At 59.2% G+C, this 16,738-nt stretch overlaps 2 protein-coding genes across 3 annotated transcripts; one reads left to right on the plus strand and one right to left on the minus strand.

Annotated features, from left to right (window-relative positions):
• Positions 1-1,131: 1,131 nt before the first annotated feature.
• RASL10A (RAS like family 10 member A) lies at positions 1,132-4,289 on the plus strand. 2 transcript variants are annotated; one of them, XM_043558005.1, is made up of 4 exons: positions 1,132-1,987; positions 2,162-2,197; positions 3,241-3,365; positions 3,649-4,289. In XM_043558005.1, exons 1-4 carry the CDS (start codon positions 1,769-1,771, stop codon positions 3,914-3,916), a joined length of 648 nt encoding a protein of 215 aa, XP_043413940.1. In that variant the 5' UTR covers positions 1,132-1,768; the 3' UTR covers positions 3,917-4,289. The 2 variants fall into 2 exon arrangements, with proteins under 2 accessions (XP_043413940.1, XP_043413941.1); XM_043558006.1 differs by lacking the exon at positions 2,162-2,197 and having other exon boundaries at positions 1,145-1,987.
• A 147-nt stretch (positions 4,290-4,436) lies between these two features.
• On the minus strand, positions 4,437-9,914 carry GAS2L1 (growth arrest specific 2 like 1). The gene is made up of 6 exons (XM_043558004.1): positions 9,756-9,914; positions 8,136-8,787; positions 6,755-6,862; positions 6,564-6,660; positions 6,289-6,460; positions 4,437-5,758 (listed from the first exon to the last, which is right to left on the minus strand). Exons 2-6 carry the CDS (start codon positions 8,766-8,768, stop codon positions 4,723-4,725), a joined length of 2,046 nt encoding a protein of 681 aa, XP_043413939.1. The 5' UTR covers positions 8,769-8,787; positions 9,756-9,914; the 3' UTR covers positions 4,437-4,722.
• Between the last annotated feature and the right edge of the window lie 6,824 nt (positions 9,915-16,738).

Here is a 16,738-nt window from a genome sequence, read left to right on the forward strand (position 1 = left end):
AGACCCAGTTTCCCTATCTGACGTGGGAGGATGAAAACACAACCAGTGCTCTGGAGAAACATCTTCTGTTGCCATCACCTGCTTCCTGGAGGATGCACCCTCTCCTCATTTCAGGGCTGAGCTCCTCTCTCCTCCAGTTCCTTCAGGCTGGAGTGGGCTTATTGTCTCTGCTCCTACAATTCCTGGATCCCATGTGTTCTACTAAGGTAGGATTTTCCCCTTCCCTCTTCCTCTCCTCCCCCACTCCAGTCCCAGCAAGCAGTAAGACTGGGAATATTTGTTGAAAAGATGGGTAAGTGAAAACTCTTGGCCAGTGCAGAAACACTGATGTCTGTACATTTCACCCAGTGCCTGGGCATCTATCTGGTCAGAGAAGTGGGAGCCCCTCCTCTGCAGGGAGGAGGCAAGCAGAGGCAGAGGATAGGGGGCTGGACCAACCCAAACTTTCCAGGCTGTGTTGGTTAAGGAGCTTCTCACCAGCTCCACGGAGGTGGGAATTTGGGTTTTGAGTGAAGCTACAGGTGGAGGCTCAGGCAGAAAACTCGGCCTTAGCAGTGACAGAGGTGGTGTTGACCAATTTCTGGATCTTTCAGCCTTGCTGGGACAGGGATTTGGGGCTGAGCTGCTGTGACCCAGTGTGTACTGATTTCAGCACACTCTGTTCAGCCCCACCTGGATGAGGGCCATTTGATACATTGTTTAATGCTGGCCATTTACCCTTATGTGTAGGACAAAGGCGGGAGGGTTCCCTAGAGGAGACCACAAGGCTGTGGGTCAGGGGACACCCACTGTCCCCCAACCTTGAAGAGTCCCCTCTCCAGCCTGTTTTCTTCTCTCAAACGGAGATAAGCAGAATAAGGCTGTAGATTCAGTGATCACTAAGCAACAGCTTAGTAAAGGGCCCCGCACGTAGTAGGTTCTCAAGAAAGATGTTTGCCTGTGATGAATATGGAGCAGAGAGCCAGCGCAGCGCGCTGACTTGCCCAAGGTCACGCAGCTGGGGCCAGATCCGACCCCTGGAGGCCTGACTCCAGCGGGCTGGGTTTGTCTGGAGCCAGCTTGGGGGAGCGGTGCTTGGAGGAACGGACGCGGACGTGGGCGGGAAGGGACTTCTATTTTGGAGCTGGTGAGAGGAGCGCGGGACGCGGAGGGGGCTGGGTCCCTCCCCGGGCTCCCTGCGCCCCAGTCACCTTCCCGCGACCCTTCCCGGGAGGGGCGTCCCGGGTGGGTAGAGGGGGAGGTAGGAGGGGCGGGCAGACGGTTACCTCATCTCCGCCTCCGGGAGGCTCCGCGCGCCCGCTCGCTCGCGCCGCTGGCTGGGGAGGCGATTCAGGGCGCCGGAGCGACAGAAGGACGGAGGGACGGAGGCTCCGAGAGGCAGCGCTGTCCTCGCGCCCCGCTCCGCTGCAGGACCCGCTGCAGGACCCGCCAGGAGGTCGGACCTCGGTGCTCCGACTGCGGGCGGAGCCCCCAGTCTCGCTGCGGATCGGAGGCGGCGGTGTCTGCGCGGCGCACGGCGGGGTCTGTTCTCTCCCGAGCTCCGGCACCTGCCGGAGCTGCTCGTGCGTCCTCCGTCGGCCTGCTCGACTATCTGTCTGCCCTCCCGCCGCCTGCTCCGTCCTCTGGCCTGGCCTCTCCGGGTCCCGGGTGTTCCGGGGGGCGATGAGGAGCGTGGGGTCGGGGCGCACGGAGCTGGGCACGCGGAGCGCACGGCGCGGCGCTGGCCCATGAGGCTTTCCAGCGCAGGGCGCGGCAGCGCGCGCGGGCCATGGGGGGCAGCCTGCGGGTGGCCGTGCTGGGCGCCCCTGGCGTGGGCAAGACGGCCATCATCCGCCAGTTCCTGTTCGGTGACTACCCGGAGCGCCACCGGCCCACGGACGGGCCACGCCTCTACCGGCCCGCGGTGCTGCTCGACGGCGCGGTCTACGACCTGAGCATCCGGGACGGCGACGGCGCTCCCCCGAGTCAGAACCCCGGGGGTCCAGAGGTAGCGGCTCGAAGGGCGGGCAGGGGCGTGTGACAGCGTGTGGGGGGTGGGGATGTGCTTGGTGCACACGTGCATGTCCGCCTGGACAGCCCAGGAATGCCCAACTGTGTTCATGGATTGAAGGATGAATGTGTCCTGGTGGTTTGTGTGTCTCTCCTTCTTGCCGGCCTGGAGTTGCCCAAGATCAGGCCAGGGGATTTTGAAACACACGTAAGTGCCTGTATATTTGTCTGCCTCCACTGGTGGGTCTGGATCAGTGCATGACGGAGCATGGTTGTGCCTTCCTGAGGGTGAGCATTGTATGTTTGGGACCTTAAGCAGAGCCTCGGTGGGGGAGAAAGGGGCCAGACACAGGGGTGTACTGTCAGGGGTGGGGGGAGTTGTCATTCTCTGCTCCCTTATTCCTGTGACTTGGTTGGAGCAAAGCCTCATTTCCTTAATTTATGCAAAGTCCAGGACAGACTTTGAATTCTTGGAGCTGGATGCCTGGGAGAGGTGAAGAGGAAAGAGCAAGTGGGATTAAGCAGGGCTTCCTGGAGGGGGGGAAGGGGGGGAAGAGGGGGGTGACAATTGGGCTGACCCTGGAATGATGAGTGAAGTTTTTTTTTTTTTTAATGTTTATTTATCTTTGAGAGAGGGAGAGGGAGAATCTGAACGAGGCTCTAGGCTCTGAGCTGTCAGCACAGAGCCCGATGTGGGGCTTGAACCCACGAACCATGAGATCATGACCTGAGCCAAAGTGAGAGGCCTAACCAACAGAGCCACCCAGGCGCCCCTAATGAGTCAAGTCTTGATTAAAGGAAGTGGCAGAAGCCTTCCACGTGCAAAGAACAGCATGTGTTTAGGCGGGGAGACCTGAATGTGCACAGCTGCCCATCATCAGTGATCTCTGAGGGCCTGGGGAACACGGAGCCCGGTGCTTTGGAATTAGTCCTAGAGGCAGCTGTAGTAACCAGGGAGGGAGTGAAGGGGCGTGACCCACGTTGAGCTTCGGAAAGCTGGTAGGAGGAAGATGAGGGGTGGGCTGAGAGGAGGCCGAGAGTGAAGGAGGGCTGGTAGCTGACAGGCTTCAGGCACGGGTAGGCATTTTTACCCTGGCGACTGTGAGGACAGTGGGGCCTAGAGAGTTCGGGGGAGATGGCGACGGCTGAGGCCTGAGGATGAACTGTGGGTTTAGTGTCAAGTCCCTTCAGAGGGTCTGGGCGTGGGACAGTGAGAATAGGTCTCTGGCAAACTCCGGCCTCCCGCCCCAGGAGTGGCCGGACCCCAAGGACTGGAGCTTGCAGGACACGGATGCCTTCGTGCTGGTCTACGACATCTGCAGCCCGGACAGTTTCGACTACGTGAAGGCGCTGCGGCAGCGCATCTCAGAGACCAGGTAGGGACGCGGCCACAGGTGTCTGTGGGCGGAGGAGGGGAGTTTTTGCCAGTCTTGTTGGGCCTTTGCCAGAGGGTAGTGGGTAGGTTCTTCCCCAGTCCTGGCCGCATGTCGGGCCTGCCAGCTATGCGGTCTTTGGGCCACATGGGTCTTGTGTTTCCCGGGGCGGCTCTCCGGCCACAGGAGTGTACATACCCCCTTGGGGTGGGGTGGGGCGGGGGGTTCTCCGGCCGTGGGCCGTCCGTGTCCGGCACCGCAGCCCTCATTCGCATCTGGCCCCCAGGCCGGCGGGCGCACCCGAGGCGCCCATCCTCGTAGTAGGCAACAAGCGGGACCGGCAGCGGCTGCGTTTCGGGCCCCGGCGCGCGCTGGCCGCCCTGGTGCGCAGGGGCTGGCGCTGCGGCTACCTCGAGTGTTCCGCCAAGTACAACTGGCACGTGCTCCGTCTCTTCCGCGAACTGCTGCGTTGCGCTTTGGTACGCGCGCGTCCCGCGCACCCGGCCTTGCGCCTGCAGGGGGCGCTGCACCCGGCGCGCTGCAGCCTCATGTGACCGAATTGGACGACAACGCCGATGGTGGGGGGAGGGTCCCAGTTTGATGAACAACCGGGTACCTGGATTGGACGCAGTTGCCCAACTTCTCTCGGATTGGACTAGGCAAAGTCTCCTCCTTGATTGGATTTGGAAAGCTCCCACCCAGTCTCCTGGGCGACAGGACTCTTTGTGCCTCATTGGACCCAACCAGGCCCCAAGCTACATTGGGCAAGATAAGTCCTTTCTGGGACCTCATTGGGTTACAATCCCACTGGATGAAAGGGACTCGCTATGAACCTGATTGGAAGTTCTCAGGTAGCTTCTGGGGTTTCAGTGGACAATCTTAAATCACACCTCTCAGGAGGTAATAAAGGGGGAACCAATGCAAGCATACAAGTGTACCTAGCATTTCTTGGGTGGGTAGCATGATTTTAACCTTAGAGGCCAGAGTTGCCAGGCATTGCTCGCTGGCAGTTAATGCCAGAATCCCGACATGGATTAAGGGGCCCCCAAAGGTATGCCAGGAAGCAGACACAAGTGGCTGGAACAAATACTTTACTGTCAGGCTCTGCAGGCCAGAGGACCTCAGGAAGGGTCCTCACTGGCCTCCTCTAAGGCATTCAATAATATTAGTAATTAAATAGCAACGCTCATCCCCCAACCGGAATGTACAACAGAGGTCCCATTGTGCCATGTGGTCCCAAGGGGTCTGGTCCCATGAGGTCTGGTACCCAGGGGGGGGGGGCTCCCTGATGCAGAGGGGTTAAGGCCACAAAGGAAAAGGAAAAAAAGGAATGGGGTCCAGGGGCAGCTGGGCTGGTTCATCACATCCAGGAATCCGGCTCTCCCCTTGGGCTCACTGAGTGCAGGGCATGCCAGGACCCAGGCTCTGTGGATCCAGACGGGCGGCGAGGGCCCCGTGGCGTTGGGATGCGTGAAGGTTTTCTGTCTGGCTGTGTGTCCACCCGGCCCCGTGCCCAGGTCCTCGGGAGCTCCAGGCCAGCCAAGGGGCTCCCAGGTGCATCTGGTGGGCCCCCTACACCAGGGCAGGGGCTGCCTTCATCAGAAGAGCTGGACAGGACTGGGCCTCGGGGTCCGGGCAGCCCATTGGCCATCCGGCTAGAGTCCCCGGGTTGGCCACACTTGCTACCCAGGACACTGAGGGATGAAGAGGAGGAGCTGGAGGAACAGTAGGCCGAGTCAGAAGCTGGAGGGTCTGGGGGCCGAGCTGGGTCAGAGGCTGGTCCAGGGGGGGTCCCGCCAGCAGCAGCCTCAAGGGCTCGGGCATTGGCCAAGAACTCCTCTTCCAAGCGCCGGAACAGTTGCTGCTCCTGCTTTGGGTCAAGCTGCAGGGGGGTGCGGAAGACACTGGCCGGTGTGGTGCCCAGCTCTGGACTGGGGCTGGAGACCCGCAGAGGCCGGGGGGCTGCAGGGCTGCGAGCCCGGGGAGTCTGGGGGCTGCTCCTGCCTGAGCCCCCGCTGACCCTGCCCCGGGGCACCCACGAGTGCTGCCCATCTCGGTCCCTGTGCACGAGCAGCGTGGTCTGCTCCTCACGGCTCTGGCTCCGGGCCCGTCGGGCAGGGCTGGGGGCCAACAGCTGGGTTCCCCTGCCTCCTGGGGCCCCACGCGGCCGCCCTCGATCCATCCGGTCTCGGGACTGGCTGCGTGGAGCTGGAGGCCGTCTTGGAGAGGCCGGGGTGCCTGTGGTCAGCCTCCGGCTGGGTCGCTCCCTCCGGGAGCCAGTGCCTGAGTCTTCACTGCGGGCACCAAGGGGGCCGCTCTGGGCTGAGGAGGCTGAGGAGTCACTGTCCCCAGAGCAGCGGCGGGAGCGGGGATGGGGGGGCAGCTGGTCCCGGACCCTGGGGCAGGGGAACAAGAGAGAGAGAGATGGGGCATCTCAAGAGAGGACTGGCGTGTAGAAAGAGCAGGCAGAGGAAGGAACAAGCAGCTGAGTGGTTGGGGCTGGGGAAGACACCTGTGGTGGGGGTGGGGGTGGGGGCAATCAAGGGCTTCTGTCCTGGGGACTTCCAGAGAGAAGTGAGCCACTGGGCAGCAGCTACCGGCAGCCACCCTCCCCCCCCTCTCCCCCCCCCCCCCTCCAGGCAGCAGAAAAAGCCAGGCTCTGAGCTCCCCCTCCCCAGGCCTCCAGCTTCCTGGGTAGGCCAGAGGGAAGCGGTAGGACTGGCCAACACCCAGCCCCCAGGGCCCGCCCCAGCTGTGTTGTTGGGTTGCTTGGGTTGCCATGGAGATAGGAAGCCAGGCCTGCCCCCACCCACGGGAACTTTTCCCAGGGTGAGTCACTCTGGAGCACAGGCTCCTTCGTCATCCAGGCCAGGGCGGATGCCCGCCCCCTCTGGACCCCTCACCCCTTTGTCCTAGTGCCTCTCACCTGAGTGGGGTCTCAGTTCCCTCCTTTGAGCTGCGTAAGCTAATGGGTGTCACCTCTGGCCGGGAGCTCCGCCGCTCAGCCCCAGGGGCTGGGCTGCCCGCACGGGGACTGGGGGTGGGAGACACCCTCTGTGGGGAGAAGGTGCGGGCCCGGGACTGGGGCGGGCGGTGGGCTGCAAGGTGAGAGGACAGGTGGCATTTGAAGGGTGCAGCCACAGAGACAAGCCCTCTGCTGGCCCGCTCCCCCATCCCCCCATCCCTGCCAGGGGCACTGACCCGAGGAGGAGCAGCGGCAAGGGTCATGCTTGTCCAGATAGTGCTCCAGAGTGTCCCAGCCGCCACCCACGCGCACCATCACGTGGCTCCTCAGCACCTGTGGGAGTCCAGCGTGGACAGGTCACGGCCTGTCTGATGGGCCTGGCAGCCCACTGTGGGCTGCCGTCTGCCGGGCAGTCCCAAACTCTTACCCGCACGAAGATGAGGAGACTGGAGTCTCCCACGCGGTACTTCCCCTCTGAGACCTTGATCATGGGAAACTGGTCTGGGCAGGTGCAGTAGCCTAAGATCTCCCTCACCTGAGGCCAGAGAGGAGAGGCTGGAGGTCAGGGATCAAGTCCCTCCTCCTAGGCCTGATGTCAGCAGCTCCAGGGTCAGGAGGAAGCAGGTCCTTCCGGGGAAAGGGGACATAGATCGTGTTGCCCCAGACTTGGTTGCAGCCTCTACATTTGACCTTTCACCAGCTCTCCTTCCCCTCTGGCTATCGGAAGTCAGGGTCTGTGGTCAGGCCAGGGCTTGGGACCCCAGTGAGGCACAACCCTGTGGCCCCTGAGCCTGGGGAAGCCCTGGAACCCATCCTCACTCCCTGCCCCCTTCACCTACTTCACAGACATGTAGGCTGAGGCCCACAGGGAGGCCAGGTTCTGGGAGGACGCAGGCCATGGGACACGAGTGCAGGGAACCCACACCACATCAGTGTCAAAGACACGTAGAGTACACCACCCAGCATGCACACACAGGCACACATCTGCCCACATGCCCCACCCCCGCCCCTAAGCCAGGAGCTGCCAGGCTGGCTATGTGGGCGGCCCTGCCCGCCTCCCAGCCCACAGTGGAGCCAGAGGAAATGAGCAGGTGGAGCCTCGGGTGACCCTGTGCCCACGACAGGGGAGGGGTGACAGCCTCTGCCCACGGATTCCGGCTACCCCCTCTGGGACAGGCACATCATAGTCCTGCCCTTCTGATAAGAAGGCAACTCTTGGCCAGGCTGCGGGGGTGTCCTGGGAAAAGGAGGAGGGAGCTGGGGGTGGGGTCCAGCACCTCCTGTGCTCACAGTAGAGCTAATCCTGTCCTCCTAAGAGGACCTCTGGCTCCTAGCAGCAGTGGCAGCTCTGGGCCTGGCTTCCCAGATAAGCCCCTGGAGAGTGGGTGGGCCTGTAGAGCCCCCCGGGACCTGCCCTAGGCACTCACTGAGAGCCTACTGTGTGCCAGGCACCTTGCTCAGGGCCAAGCATGACAGGTACCCACTCAACCTCAAGCTCTGTGATGTTGTGGATGCAACTGTCCACTCAAGTACATACAGAGGGGTTCAAATCATGCGCCCCCCTGGATGAAAGAACTGATCTGGCACACGGGAAGCACATAAGGGGGGGAGCTCACATTTTACCCCAGGCCCTACTGGGTCTTGTGACCTCAACCAGCACCTCTCTGGGTCTGCTTATCTCCTTGGGGCCAGGTATACACTTGGTGCTCAATATGTGCACCCACTCCATGGGGCAGGCTGTCCCATCGCTGGCGCACGGTGGGGGCACAAGCAGGGCCATGAGCACGCACACTCACTGGTGGACTCACCAGCTCGTCCAGGTTGCGCAGGTCGCTGGGAGTCATGCGGGGCCCACGGGCAGGAGCCCCTGCCACGGTGGCAGTTTCGGTGGCATCCTCCTCAGCAGCAGGTGCACTGGGGGCCGGGGGCGCGGCGCGGAGCTCCCGCTCAATCTCCTGCTCAAACTGCACGAGGCGAGGGGCGAGCAGGCCGAGGCGGGCCCCACGCCGCGCCACCTCCAGCAGGCACAGCACCACGCTTTTCTCGTTCTTCCGCAGCACCAGGTCCTCAGTCTCAAACATGAGCACTTCAGGCACACCCAACTCTGTTCGGCACCAGCCGATGAAAGTGGCCACGTTGTCTCGGGCCATGAAAGAGCCGGGCACCACGCTGTGTGCCTGGAAGGCCACGCCGCGGGCCGGGCGGGCAGCGGCCAAAGCGCGGGCGGCCTCAGTGACGGCGTTGGCATGTTGGCACAGGGTGGTGCCTGTGGCCAGCCCCGTCAGGAAGCCCTCGCCACCACTGGGCAGACCCAGGCCATACAAGGCGTTGAGCCACTCAGCTAGGTCCTCTTTCATGGCCTCCACGTAGGCCTCACTTGAGCGGAATGGCCGCACACTCTTGGCTGCCGAGCCCGCGATGCCCGCCACTGGGTCCGCCATGGCCGGGCCGGCCGAGTCACTGTGGGTGGGCAGGGACACAGGAATGCTGTGAGGACTCAGCACAGACTAAGCCCCAGACCATCCGCACTCGCCTGTCATCTCAGGCCAAATGCCTGGTTGCGCGTGCTGGCTGTGAGAAAGTTCACTGTACCTCAGTTTCCTCGTCTATGAAATGGGTACAATATTACCTTCCTTGCAAGACCTAATGGGATAATTTGCATGAAAGATTTAGTATCTATAAATGTTTGCTATTTTGCTCTTTGGGGGTGGGGGCAATGGGGGAATTGGCTGTGTCCTCCCTCCCACAAAGGGACGCATTTGTGGCATCCTTATTGCAATGCATCCTTATTGCCCAATACGGTGGGTGAAAAGCGGAGCCCTAGAGAGATGAAGCCCACAGCCCTGCACTCAATGGACAGGCAGGACAGGAATCCAGGTCCCAACCACAGCAATGGTTAGCTCCATCGCTCAAGGCTGATGCCCCTCCCACCTCCTCTGGGAAGGTGCGGGGTCCTCCCTCAGCTCCCCTTCCGTGAGGACTCTGCCATTATAACAACGACGTAACAGCAGTAATAGTAACAGTAAACTCAATGTCCCTGCCCAGGGCTGAGTGCCAGTGATATTATCTCCATTTTACAGATGAGGAAACTGAGGTGCAGAGAGGGTAAGAGCTCACTCAAGGTCGCAGAGCAGAGGATGGCAAAGCCAGGCCGACGTGAGCCGCTCGGCTGATCCCCAGCGCCGTGGGCAGCCCGGTGGCCGGAGCGAGGCCCCGCCTCCTCCGAGGAGCCTCCCTAGCGCCGCAGGCCGGGTGCGTGCGGGTCGGGACTCAGAATGGCTTCCGACAGCCCCGGCTGTCCTCCGGGCTTCGGCCCAGAGAGGGTGTGGGCTGCCCAAGGTCACACAGCTCGGGGGAACAGAGGCCGCAGCCTCCAGGTCCCCGGGAGTGCGCGCCAGGCAGGGGGTGCTGGGGGTCCCCGCGCTCACCTGGCTCATCCTGCGGCCTCGGGGAGCATCGCCCCGGCGGGGCCGAGCGGGCCAGGCCGCCGCAGGGAGGAGCCGCCCGAGCCACAGCAATCCGGTCCCGCGGCTGAGGCCTCCGCACCCTCCCGCTGTCTCCGCCCCGCCTCCCTGGAATTCGGCTCCGGCCCGAGGGGGCGGGCGGGGCCGCGCGCTCTTAAAGGGGCAGCGCAGTTCCCGGGTGGACGGAGAGAGGGAGGAGCTGGAGTCTCCTGACTGGGGGGGTGGGAGGAGCGGGACCAGGGCCCTACCAGCCCAGACTCGCCATCCCTGCCCAAGCTAGTCCCTAGAGTCCCTTCCAACCCTCCTTGGTCTGTTGGAGAGAGGTTTGGGCTGCCCCCTCCCCAGATATCGGCCTCCCCGGGCGGGCTGCACGGCCTGTTCCCAAGAGGAGCTCAGGAAGCGATAGGGACCAGGGCTGCAAAGTCACCTCCGTCTGGAGTGAACCTCCCCATGTCAGATAAATGAGGCCCGAGCGACTGGGATGTGAGCTTCCTACCGGCAGTGGGGGCCTCGTGGAGGGGAGGATGGCCTGTTGTGTCCACCGGGCGTCCTACTCTCACCGAATCCTCATCTTTTATGTGGAGGTTAGGGAAACCTGTTTCTCCGATGAGAACACTGAGGCTTAGAGGGGTAGGCTGGTGGCTAAAGCCTGTGGGTCTGACACCTTGGCCCCTGCCCTTCCCCAGGAGGCCAGTCCCCTACCACGTCTGGTTGCCCAGGTCAGGCGCAGAATTAAGGGGACAGGAGGTTAAGAAGGAGCCTGGGTAGGTTTGGCTTGGGAGGGTTAATCGCTGCTAGTTTCTTTTCAAACTGCAGAGGAGGGACCTGGCTGGGATCTGCGGGAAATCCTGCCCCCCCCCCGCCCCCCCCCCTCCTGCTGCTGGCTGGGCGGGGACAGCTGGCCTGGCTGGGCTGCAGCCTTGCTGGCCAGGCGGGGCCATCCTTGGGGGAAGTGCCACCAACAATAGCCAAGTCTCAGAGCTTTAATAAAGTGCCTACTGTGTGCCAGGGCTGCTCTGTGCCCTTGACCTGGGCCGGTCAGGTCCCCTCTATGAGGGACTCTCTTTTCCCCAGACTAGGTCTCAGGACAGTAGCTCAGGGTTTGAACATGGCTATTATGGGAATACTCTCATGCAAGGATCAGGGGCATTTGTTGAGTACTTACTGTGTGCCAGACCTTCTGGTGCTAGGCTGCTCACATGCATCATCTCACTGAGTCCTCATGACTGAGTGGGCTCACACCCCAGTGTCCTAGATACCCAGGTGGTTCCAATCAACCCTCTCCTCCAGCACCCCCACCTACAAAGAGTGAGGAAGGCGGGTAACTAGTAATAGTAATAGCTAACACTTACTTGGCACCTACTGTGTGATGGGTCTCATCTGGCACTGGGAACTGAGAGCAAAAAGTGGGGAAGGAAACAGCCAGTTCTCAGGGTTCCCAGTGTTGTAGGAAGGGAGCCCCTGGGCTGAAATAGGGATGAGGCACTAGGGAGGACAGAGCACAGGGACCAGGTGAGGGGACTGGGAGTGTGGGGTGGGATGAGCCTGAAGTTTTAAATCAGTGGTCAGGGAAGGAGCTAAGAGAAGGAGCTGTGGGGATGGCTGGAAGGAGAGTGTTTCAAATAGAGGGAATGGCCAGTGTAAAGGTCCTGAGGTGGGCGTGTGATTGGTGTGTTCAAGAAAGAGTTAGAAGGCCTGTGAGGCTAGGGTGAAGGTAGGGATGAAGATAAAGGGATTGGGGGCAGATTGAGTGGGGCTTTGCAGGCCATGCCTCTGGGCAGGGACATGGGAGCCATGGAAGGATTTAGAGCAGGGGAGGGGTATGACCTGACTTAGGTCTTAACAGGTACTCTGTGGTTGCTGTAGTGGGCAGGCAGGAACCCCAGAGGAGACCAGGTGGTGCCAGTGAGGGTGGTGGAGTATGGTGCCTCCTGGCTATATTTGAAGGGAAAGCCGGTGGGATGTGCTGGTGAGTTGGGTGTGAATGTGAGGACAGAGTCAGGAATGGCTCCTCGGTCTGGGACTGCTGATACCTGGGGAGGAGAGGCTGCTGGAGATGGGGCAGGGGAACTCGGGGATCAGGGTAGAAGATCAAGATATGGAAACTAAGTAATTTAGTCTTCAAAATCATCCTATGTGGTATGATGTTTTTATGTGTTCTCATCTTATAATTTGAGGAAACTGAGGCCCAGAGAGGATAAGGGATGTGTGTGGTCAGTAGGTAGTTGTGCAGGAATTTGATTCCTGCTTATTATCTACCTTGCTGAACTACAGGGATCTGGACATAAGAGAGGTTAGATTGAACCTGGGCTCTGCTCTTGGTCACTGGGTGAGACAGTTAAGCTCTCTGAGCCTCAGTGATACTATCTGTAAAATGGGACAACAGTAGTAGTCAGATCATAGAGTTGTGAAAATGGTATCATTAGTTAGCAGTCAGGGCATGTGTCTGCTACTCCTCTGAGGAGGAGGGGATGGGGGCAGGGGCTTGCTTCTCCCTGTCTCCCATACCTGAGCCCAGAGGCCCACTCCAGACCACAGGCTCCAACAGTCTGATTACAGGACAGGCAGCAAGTGTAGGGCTGACTGGCATGGCCAGACTCCTGGCCCAGGCCATGGAGGACCTTGGCTTTAACTCCCTCTGTTGTGTGGTGGCCTCTCCTGTTCCTTGCAGGACCAAGGGAAGTCACAGGAACTGCTGGAGGGACAGGAGGTTTGGGCTATGGTTTGGGCTATGTCTTGGACCCATTCCCACAGACCCCGGAAGCCACTCTGGTGTATAGAATGCTGTGCCCCCAGTGCAGGCATGGTCTTGCCTGTGGCCAGTGGGCACATGGCCAGATTTCTTGCCTTCACTGCTGGGTGCCAGGGGATAGTGTTGTTGGCCTTGGTTGCAGATGGAGGTCAGATGATGGCCAGGGAGTATTCAAGCAAAACCCTCACTGGCAGGACTCAGCCCTGGCACCAGGCAGCTCAGGGGCTGGTTGGGTCTACTCAAAGCTCTGCAGGCTAGATTGAGCCTGTGAGCACAGCCTGGCTGAGTGAGTGACCCACAGGGGTCCTGAGGCTGCTCTGTCCCGATGTGGATCCAACCATGATTGACTGCTTGCTCCTGTCCCGGCTGTGGGACAAGTGACCCTGAGCTGCCTCTCGTGCCCTCCATGAGAGAAACCAGAAAGCCCCAGAGGGCCTGCTTTCCAACCTTGCCTCCATTACACTGCTCATTGCCTGCCCTGTGCCCGGCAGCTCTCAGTGAGCCAGCTCTTGGCCCCGGTGTCTGGGGGCTTGGCTCCGGTCACTGCACTGTCCTTGGCCCCACAGCAGCTGCAGCCTTGGAGCCTGACGTTCCCTCCTGTGGAGCAGGTGAGCCACTGCCTGCAGCCTGTTCACATGCGGGGCATAGATGGGTCTCCCCACTGACTCCTCAATCTTTGCCCAGGACTGTGGAGTGTGGCCTAGTGGAACCATGAGGCTGCGATGGAAATTTTTATTCCAAGCGTGACTGACCAAGAACTCTTGGAGAGTTTGGGGCAGGGTGTGGAACCTGACCAGGACCTTTTTCTGAGACTTCTTCCTCCCATCTCCCCTGCTCCTGGCTACCACTGCCCCTGCTTTCCATCCTCTTCCACTTCCAAGGGCACTGAGCAGCTTTGTACAGCCCTTTGAGACAGGGCTTGGAACTCATGCTGTCTGAGGTCCTCTGGGGCCGGTGCAGTCCAGACGTTTCTTTTGGCTAAGAGAAATCTCGGCCCTTCTGACATGAACAATTCCGCTCCAAGGCCTAGGCACCTGGGACATCAATACCTCTTACAGGGCTATTTAGTGCTAGTGACAAGCCCCTCTCTAGGCAGGGACACGAGTGATTCCTGGGGCAGCTTCAAGCTCCAGGCAGGAGCTGGTCGCATGTGATGGGCTTCTGTGCAGCAGGTCGCCATGAGGACTGCTTGTTGTGCCTTAGCTCCGGCTGCAGGCCACGGGGGTGGCTAACCCACATCCGTTGCTGCCGGAGCACCCAGCCTTTCGGACACAAGACGCCTGTGTGTGGGGCTCTGTAGACCGCCGCTGGCAAGTCCCGTCTCCTCACCCGGGAGACTCCTACCCCAGACTTCTTAGGAAGTAAACATGGTGAGGTGGTGCTTGGCACGATGCCCAAGGCCGGGCATGTCATGGTTGTTTGGGCCTCAGGGTGTGCACCCTGGCTCTGATGCTTCAGACACCTGCCAAGGCTGAGGCGGGAGCCTCCTGAGCCCCTTGGAGGAGGAGCACCGGTCTGTGTGGCTGGACCGCAGTGAGCAAGCCTGAGCGGGGCCGCTGAGGTCACAGGGGCCTCTGGGGCCAGATGGAGTAGGGCCTTGTGGGTCACGGCAAGTGCAGTGGAAGCCCTTGGAGAGTTTCTAGAATTGCAGGGACTTAAAGTGTCAGGAAGTCACTCTGGCCTCTGTGAGGCAAGGGCTGGAGGGGCCGAGGGAAGCGGGGAGCTCAGTGAGAGGCAACAAACTCGAGGTGGGAGGCCTGGGTGGTTTATACTGTCCTGTACTTGGAAGAGAGCCTGCTGGGCTGGGTCGCGGCTGGGGCTGGGGCAACATGAGACAACTTAGGAGGCAAGGAGGACCGTGAGGTTCTGGATGAGCTGAGGCGGAGGGAGCAGCTGGCTCCCGCCCTGCTGTAAGCCCGTCAGACACCCAGGAGCTGGCGCCTGGGAGATCAGCCAGGCGGTGAGAAGGCCTTCCCTGGTTGAGGTTGAGAGGTCAGAAGAGGAGAAGGGGCAGCAGCCATCAGAGGACTGAGAGAGAAGCATTGACTTGGAACCACTGTGGTCACTGGGGACTTTGAGAACTACGGTATCAGTAGAAACAGATGACTGATTGGAAGTGGGTTCTAGAAAGGGAGAGGAGGTAGGCACTAGGGGAATAGAAAAGTGGCTTGGTATCTAGAGGGGCTGATGAGAGGTTTCCCAAAGATGGGAAAAGCAATGCCTATTCATGAGAAATGACCAGGTAACGTTAAAAGACAAAGCCATAGAGATGTTGAATGTATGCCTAGGTGGGCTGGGAAAGTGCAGGGGACCTGTCCCCATCTGCCCCCGAGGAGCACAGGCGAGTCCTGTGAGCAGTGAGGGGCATATGAGCTCCTCAAAGGTTTCCCAAGGTCTTGCTCTCATTGGGCAGGGGATGGAGGGGAAATAATTTATTTCAAGTTCTTATGCCTGCCCCTAGCAAAGGTGGCAATCTCTCCTTGATGCTTCAGACACTAGCTGGCTTTTTAAATATTTTTTTAAAGTTTATTTAGTTTGAGAGAGAGCAGGGGAGGGGCAGAGAGAGAGGGAGAGAGAATCCCAAGCAGGCTCTGCACTGCCAGCCTGGAGCCCAACTCCAGGCTCAGAATCACAAGATCGCAATTTGAGCCAAAATCAAGTCAGGCACTTAATCGACCAAGCCACCCGGGGGCCAAACACCCTTTTTTTTTTTTAGCTCCAAAAAACCAGAGTAAAAATTTCATACGTTAACTTTTGAAATACGGAATAACATAAATGCTAAGAGAAAAGCTGGTGATGTTATTCTTGGGAGTAAGTAGGAGTTACACAGGACTCGGGCTCACTGAGCATCATTATATGCAGGGTACTTCAGAGCCAGGAGTCCTAGTTTTCAACATCCCATTTCCAGAAGACCTCCCCACACAGAGGTCAATCAGGACTACGTGCACAGCCCTGCCCTAGCTGGTCTTTTTTTTTTTTTTTAATGTTTATTTTAGAGAGAGAGAGCACAAGGAGGAAAGCAGGGGCAGAGAAAGAGTGACAGAATCCAAAGCAGGCTCCACTCTGTCAGCGCAAAGCCTGATGCAAGGCTCAAACCCACAAATTTTGAGATCAGGACCTGAGCCGAAGTTGGACACTCAGCCGACTGAGCCATCCAGGCACCCCTAGTTGGTCTTTTTTGACTTGGTATGTTAAGGCCTGCGTTTCTTTCCAGTGCATCTGGTGATTAACTTATTCATAGACTGGATTACACACAGTTGTTTACTTGGAAAACCTCATCCCAGGTAGGCACATGAGCCTCAATCTCCGAATGCCTGAAATCACCCACATGCAGGAAGGAATCCAGACTTAAATCTGGCCTGGACCTTTCTCTTCATGTAAGTCCAAGAAGAGACAAGACTCACCAAAAAGACATGGAGGCGAAGGGTCTGGGGCTCTTCTCCCTAACAATTTCAGAAGCACGCCCACGGGAAAAAGGCCTGGCCTCTGACGTTGCACAACCAACCGGGGAGAGCTGAACAGTGGCCTCTATTTACCAAGTTCTAGAACCCTGACCCTGTAACATCAAGGAAGTGTCCCATCATGGAGGAGGAAGTAAAAATAAAATGGTTCTGTTAGCAGTCACTGAAACAGACCTTCATTCTGAAGCGTGTGGAGCCTGACTCAGAATGCCACTAAGCCAGGACACAGCCTGGAAGCGGCAGTCACCCGTGTCCATGTGACCAAAGGGGACGTGCCTAGCCATAGCACCGGGCCCTGACACAGTGCTCCTCCCTACAAATCAGATGGACCCAGGCTAGATGTCCCCATCTGCAGATACAGCTCAGGGTCAGTGTGACACCTTGGCTCCGTGCTGGCAGCACCATGACTGACATGGCACCGTTCTTTGTTTTCACGTCCCGACCAGGTTTTCCCTCACAGGACACTTGAAGGAGCAGTTATCTGGCGGGTCGGGGCGCACTCCAAGGAGACAAAGCAGCGACTGTGGAACAGAGGCCGAGAAGGATGACTGTTTATAAACATTTGGAATTTTATTTAAAAAAAAAAAAAAAAAACATCACAACCATGAACATTGTTACAGTTAGAGGCCCTCTTGGTTCTCCACAATGATACTGAGCATGCTCACAAGGGGTTCCCATTGTTTAGTCTTAGTTAAACAACCATCTTTAAAAGAAGGAAAAAAAACTCAGCACAC

The sequence above is a fragment of the Prionailurus bengalensis genome, chromosome D3 (genome assembly GCF_016509475.1).
Source record: "Prionailurus bengalensis isolate Pbe53 chromosome D3, Fcat_Pben_1.1_paternal_pri, whole genome shotgun sequence".
NCBI lineage: Eukaryota > Metazoa > Chordata > Mammalia > Carnivora > Felidae > Prionailurus > Prionailurus bengalensis.

What these genes read in the sequence shown, in the direction of transcription:
- RASL10A (XM_043558005.1), top strand. Translation starts at nt 1,769, where the DNA reads ATGGGGGGCAGCCTGCGGGTGGCCGTGCTGGGCGCCCCTGGCGTGGGC. An exon ending in CAGGGGATTTTGAAACACAC is followed by an intron (nt 2,198 to 3,240) that starts GTAAGTGCCTGT and finishes CTCCCGCCCCAG; the next exon opens with GAGTGGCCGGACCCCAAGGA. An exon ending in CAGCGCATCTCAGAGACCAG is followed by an intron (nt 3,366 to 3,648) that starts GTAGGGACGCGG and finishes TCTGGCCCCCAG; the next exon opens with GCCGGCGGGCGCACCCGAGG.
- GAS2L1 (XM_043558004.1), bottom strand. Translation starts at nt 8,768, where the DNA reads ATGGCGGACCCAGTGGCGGGCATCGCGGGCTCGGCAGCCAAGAGTGTG. An exon ending in TGCGCAACCTGGACGAGCTG is followed by an intron (nt 6,863 to 8,135) that starts GTGAGTCCACCA and finishes CTCTGGCCTCAG; the next exon opens with GTGAGGGAGATCTTAGGCTA. An exon ending in GTCTCCTCATCTTCGTGCGG is followed by an intron (nt 6,661 to 6,754) that starts GTAAGAGTTTGG and finishes GGACTCCCACAG; the next exon opens with GTGCTGAGGAGCCACGTGAT.